At 44.4% G+C, this 6,083-nt stretch overlaps 1 protein-coding gene across 1 annotated transcript in view; it reads right to left on the reverse strand.

Annotated features, from left to right (window-relative positions):
* Positions 1-380: 380 nt before the first annotated feature.
* The window catches only part of lrrc24 (leucine rich repeat containing 24), a 20,657-nt gene continuing 14,954 nt past the window's right edge, over positions 381-6,083 (reverse strand). The window contains exons 3-5 of the mRNA XM_005740246.1: positions 4,741-5,019; positions 3,567-3,735; positions 381-2,466 (exon numbers count right to left, since the gene is read on the reverse strand). Of these exons, the coding sequence (XP_005740303.1) occupies positions 1,220-2,466; positions 3,567-3,735; positions 4,741-5,019 (1,695 nt within the window). The 3' untranslated portion in view covers positions 381-1,219. The remainder of the gene's footprint in view (positions 2,467-3,566; positions 3,736-4,740; positions 5,020-6,083) is intronic.

Here is a 6,083-nt window from a genome sequence, read left to right on the forward strand (position 1 = left end):
ACCTACAGAGAGGCCAGTTTAAAAAGAATATTGACATGTTTTTGAACAAGAATCAATACAGCTCTGGGTCTTGGTGTAAAGCAGCAGAGATTATTTGGGTTTTCAACACATTTTCAGTTGCAACCATCTATCTTAGTCCACAAGTAGCTGTGAAAGGACACTTGATATCTGCAGTGTTTAGCGGAAAAGGGAAAGAATAAATGGTTTATGAACCATTGACCTCTCACAGACTGGCCTCTACACTGTGACTCAGATCTACAGTCTCTCTATAAAGCCCTTTTCACATCTCATAGAATGAAGGGAAGACCACAGGGAAAAACTACACACTTCAAATATGGTCTATAGAGTCAGAAAAAGAGGGAAAAGGGAAAAACTTTCTCTTTTAAAATACATTTTATTATGTAGAAACCAAAGACAAAATGTACATTATTAACATCATAATGGTAATCACAGACTGACGTTAATGAAGCTTGAGTTCTTTCAGAGAGTCGACTTCACACATTAGAAATGCTAATATCTTGTTCTAGTGTTGCAGTCAGCAGGTATAAAACAACACAACATGTTAACATCAAGAAAAACAATGCTATGATACAAACATAAAAAAGACTAGATTTCTGCATTCAGAATGAACCTCTATAAACAAATCCACCTACCCACACCCACTCGCACATATGGGTAATGTTAATGTAGTTTCAGTAAGAGGATTGCTTTAGGCCTAATTCTAATGGGATGTGTAGCAGGATTCACAAAACAACTGTACTTCACTCTGAGAATTAACTTTGTAATATACTACACAAAACATAGACGAAACACGAAAAGTAAAGCGTAACGAACGAAATTAGAATAAAGCAGACACTGTGTGCTGCATCGTTTCAGCCTCTTTTTAGTGTAACTAAACATTTGTGACGAGGTTAGCCACCTAGAGTTATCCTTAAAGGGTTGATTTTGAGACAGAAAGCTGTGGTTCGTGTGTTATTTCCCCTTCAATCGTCAGTCTTCTTAACCCATCACGAGTGTCATACAGTCAATCAAGAAGCTCTCTCAGAGGCCACTTGTGAACCAGGCTCCCCCAGAAATTACTGACTGACAATCTCCCCTCTTTAAAAGGCCAGATAATAATCTGATGCTTCAAATCACTGCACCAAGGTGATTTCCATTATTGTCTTTAATTAAAAGTCCATCAACATATTGTTTCATGCCAGAGCATAATAATGACTCCTTAACAATGGATCTCATAGGCAACCTGTGATCTGAACAGGAGACTCTGACTGAGGAAGAGCTCTTCTGGGTCTGTTGTTAGGGGCCCCTCTCCCCCATCCGCTGGGTTTCTGCGTAGTCCCAATCCCCCCGATCGTGTCAGAGTCTGAACCATTTCGTGATCGAGGAGAGCCTCCTTCATGCCCTTCTGTTGGACAAACCCGCTCATCATGGGACATGCAGACGAAGTGGAACCCAGGACCGGCTTGGCTCGGTTGAGTACGTACATCTCGTGGCCATGGTCATCGCGGTACTCCTCCAGCTGCGCAAAGGTGGTGGGTCCATCAGAGTAGTCGTTCACATAGAGGATGCTCTCTTCCTTGCTCGTGCAATAGGAGCCAGTGTCATCTTTCTGATACTGCTGGTGACGAGTGTAGATCATAATCAAGAGGAGAACAGCAGTGAGTGCCAGCAAGGAGATGCCAACAGCAATAGCAGTCTGTGTGGCAGGGCCCAGGGCATTAAAGTCCATGCTGTCTTGCTCATACAGAGGCTCCTGGCTAACATCCACAACCTCAGGCTGGTAAAAGGAGTTGGACGAAGATGAAACATAGGAGTGAGTGTTCAAACGAGGCCAAAACTGAGATGAATAGGAGGAAGAAGACATGTTGACTGCTAGGTGGAAAGTAACCCTAGCCACACCACCAGGGTTCCAGGCCTCGCATTCGTAGCGCCCAGCATGTGCTACGGTGACATTGCTGAGAAACAGCATGCCGCTGCCCATGTCTGGATCAAAGCTGTCCCTCTCGCCACCTTCCTCAGTTCCACGTACAGGCCCGTGGATTGCTCCAACACCTCCCACCTTGATCCCCCCACTGCTTGGTAAGGCTGTCACCGCTCCACCGGCCCCAGGCCTAAACAGCTCCCCATTGGGTCCCAGCTCTTGAACCAGGCCTCGAGGTGACAACTGTGGTTTACCATGGGAGGCTTTTTTCCAAGTCACTTGAGGCTGAGGGTATCCCGAGGCCTGGCAGGAGACTCGAAGACTCTCTCCTAGGCGAACGGTCAGGTGGCTTGGCTCGAGCTGCACTACTGGAGGGATGCAGACCAGACTGTTTGGAGGTACCTCCACCAGGCTGAGGTGGGAGAGGCGAGGAGGTTCAGAGCACATTAGCCGACGCTGCTCTGCAGAACTCAAGAGACGCTGTCCGTCTTCGCTTATCCAGGTTTTCAGCCAGCCAAGAGCGCAATCACAGCGCCATGGGTTCTCTATAGGGGAATGAAAGAAAGCAGTTAAGGAAACAGACATAAACGGAACGCAGTTTTCAAGGTCAAAATTAACCTAGCATAAATCTGATAGCATGGTGGAAAGTAACCATGGCCACCTGCATGATCTACTGAAGTGGATTTGTTAAATATATTTTTTTGTTCATGTAATATCAACTTTCTAATTCAATTCAGTTAATCTATCCATCAATTCTCTTCCACTTATCCAATCAGGGTCAAGGGGGGCTGGAACCTATCCCAGCTGCTGTAGAGTGAGAGGCGGGGTACACCCTGGACGGGTTGCCAGCCTGTCGCAGGGCTACCACAGAGAGACAGATAACCATTTGCACTCACATTTACACCTGTGGGCAATTTAGATTTACCAAGATTTCAAACCCAGGACATAAGAAACTTCCAGCAGAACCAGGCTCTGCCGTGACCAGTTGAGGATAATGGGAGTGAGACAGGACAAAAAACATATTGTGGTGCTGTGGAGTTCTTTTGAGCCCACCGCAAGACCATGGGCCTTAGTAATCAAGACTAAATCATTGTTCATGTTTATAGTCACAGAGACATCATAGAGCTGTTTAAATAATAACAAAAACAGACTGTGTACATTTTTTACACTCTTTGGGACATATAGACAGTGACAAAAATGTCAAACTTGGAGAGAAGTTCACTCTTTGAATCCATTAATGCCTCTGTCATTAAATGTAACGAGTGTGAAGTTGGGATTGTTGCTTTCTTGGAAGTTACAGTAAGGGTCAGTCCAACTTTAGAAAAGTGTGGGAGGAGGGATTACCAGATTTTATCTGAGTAAACAGGCTCCTCCACATGAGGTCCCATTAATTAGCTGTTTTGTTAATTTAGTTGGCTTTTTCCTCTGGTTTTAATTCTCGGAAGTCTGCCTGCTGTGACCCGCTGTTATAATTTCATTGGTAGAGTGTGAATTTCAGTGGTTGGAAATACATTATTGCAGGGGTGTGAGTTATTCAGAAGTGTGGAAAGAGAGAAGTTTTTCAAGGCACCTTGAATTAAAATCAGTGTTGGATGATTCTATCATATTATAGTAACAGTTAATATAATCTAGGAATTCTACCCACCTGTAACACGGAGCACCTGCAGACTGACAAGCGGTTTGAGTGATGAAGCTCCCAGGGTGCGGAGGTGATTCCTGCTGAGGTCCAGCAAGGCCAGAGACGACAATCCAGACAAGGCTTGCTCAGCTAGCAGCTCAATGCTGTTTTCTTGCAAGTGGAGTTCCTGCAGACGCTGCAGACAGCAAAAATGGCACAAAGCAGGGGAAGCAGAGGTAAGTATAAAATGTGCAAGTTCATAAGGGATAGAATTATCCAGTATAGTGACAGGAGGGTGTCTCAGCTCCACCTGAGTCAGTCTGTACTGTATTACCACATGCTAGGGATTAAGGAGACATCAGTCACGAATAAGACTTAGGCTACGCTCCCACTGCAGCTCTTAATGTTCAATTCTGATTTTTTGATCAAATCCAATTTTTTTGTCTGCTTGTTCACACTACAAATAAAATGCGACAGCAAATGCGCTCTAGTGTTAACCCTCAAAGCGGCCCGCATGTGCAAAAGAAGACACACAACTCGCTCTGTTTAGACCCAGACCAAACAGTATTGTTTGACTGATGGCCCTTAATATAAAGACTTGTTTCGAACTTTACGTTTCCCAATTTTGCTTTAAGTTATAAAGTTATTTTGTTATTTACATATGGCCCAATAATTATCCTTATTGCTGTTTTTTGAGGAGTGGTGCTTCAAAGGATAGTTGCAGGATAGTTTCTGTCAGAATCTGCAGATTATACAGTACAAATAAAATGTTCACGTTTCTCCAACGTTGTCTTCCCAACAGTTTCACTGGATGGCCAGGAAGTGTTCGTGATTTCTTCTTGAGCGCTTCTCCGGCGCTGATAATTGGCGTCTGGATTTAATGCAACATGACCATTCAAACAGCAGTCACTTTCTAAAACATCAGATATGTATCGGATTCAGTACCACATACGAAAGTGACCCAGATCGGATTTGAAAATATCGGATTTGTGCCGTTCACACTGTCATACCATGATCGGATATGGGTCACATAGGGTCAAAAAAAGTCAGATTTGATGCGCTTTCGCCTGCAGTGTGAACGTAGCGTTAAATTTGAAGACATCATTCTGTAAAAACATTCTATATTTGTTTCCTAGAACACCTATTTCAAAGTTTGCATTAATTATTTCCAACTAATACATTCGGGCTGACACAACCTAACCTGTAGTCCTCTGAAGGTGTGGTCCTGGACTCGAGTGATCTGGTTGCCGGCGAGATACAGGATCCTTAGGTGCTCCAGACCCCGAAACATATCAGAGGTAACCAGGTGGATGAGGTTACCATTAAGGGCCAGCTCCAGCAGCTGCCCCTGCCCGAGAAAAGCCCCGGGCTCCAGGGCTGAGATGCTGTTGTTCTGCAGGTATAGATAATGGAGGCTGCCAAGGCGAGTCAGGTCCTGAAGACGGATCTGCACTATCGCGTTGTCCTGGAGGAAAATGGTCTTTATGGACGACAGGGTAAATGAAATTAGCAGAGTGATCACACATTGATTACATTAGGGAAACAGAAGATAGGATGTGAGGTTTCATCTGAGGTTTGTTTTGTACAAGAAAATGAGTGTGGCTTATAGCTGTGCTGCACTCAGCGGGTAGAAATTAACCACACAATGGATTAAACCAGAAACAGACCCACCTTGAAACACTGTCTCACTGGGCTGTGCATGTTAAATGTAGTCATGTGTGGTGTTCCATATACCGCAGAATGAACTAGTTCACAGTTATGATAATCTTACTAATTCTAATAATGTCTGTATGCTCTAAACCTATCATCGGTAATCATTGTTCATCTGATCTTTCTCAAATCTGGCATATGTGTTGCTGAGAATCCAAATAACATCCAAAGTATGTAAGCTTCAGATAGGTTTGGCTGAGTGGTTCTCATATCAGCTCACTTGTCTGCGATCCTACTCTCCCAATAGGATCCATCACTAATTTCAAGTCATAATGAATACAACATGATTTTAATTGAGTAAAATGTGTTGACTTAACAAACCGGAACTTTGACCCTGAGAGATCTGCACTCCACTGTGAGGCTGGAACAGCGACAGCCGGAGGGACAGCCCAGAGACGGCTGAGGGTATGCTTTACTATGTTACTGAAAAGTTTCGAGCCTCTGTTTCTGAACCAGATCTGCCCCTTTGCCCTACACGTTCAGTTTCAAAACACCGGGTGAAGACATAGACATTCAAAATCAGGCTTCATATTGAGCCTCCACAATGAGTGATGTCACAGTGGCTAGGTCCATCTTTTAGCTGCAGCCAACAATCTGCCTGTTCTGCAGAGCCCCACTTTGAGCCGGCACAGTCACACCCACGCACATTCTGCGAGTGCAACCTTCTTGTTGTCAGTATATGATTACCTGCATGTGATGTGTTTAGGGGCCATCTGTAAATTGAGAAGGACATGGGTTATTGTCACGGTCCGGGGCAGCGGCCGTGTGGAGAGTGGAAGGAGGACCCAAAACGCAGCACTTATTCAGGTGTGAGGGTGATTTATTGTTAATAAC

This window comes from Pundamilia nyererei, unplaced genomic scaffold (genome assembly GCF_000239375.1).
Source record: "Pundamilia nyererei isolate P.nyererei 1_Seehausen unplaced genomic scaffold, PunNye1.0 scaffold00098, whole genome shotgun sequence".
In the NCBI taxonomy this organism is placed as follows: domain Eukaryota; kingdom Metazoa; phylum Chordata; class Actinopteri; order Cichliformes; family Cichlidae; genus Pundamilia; species Pundamilia nyererei.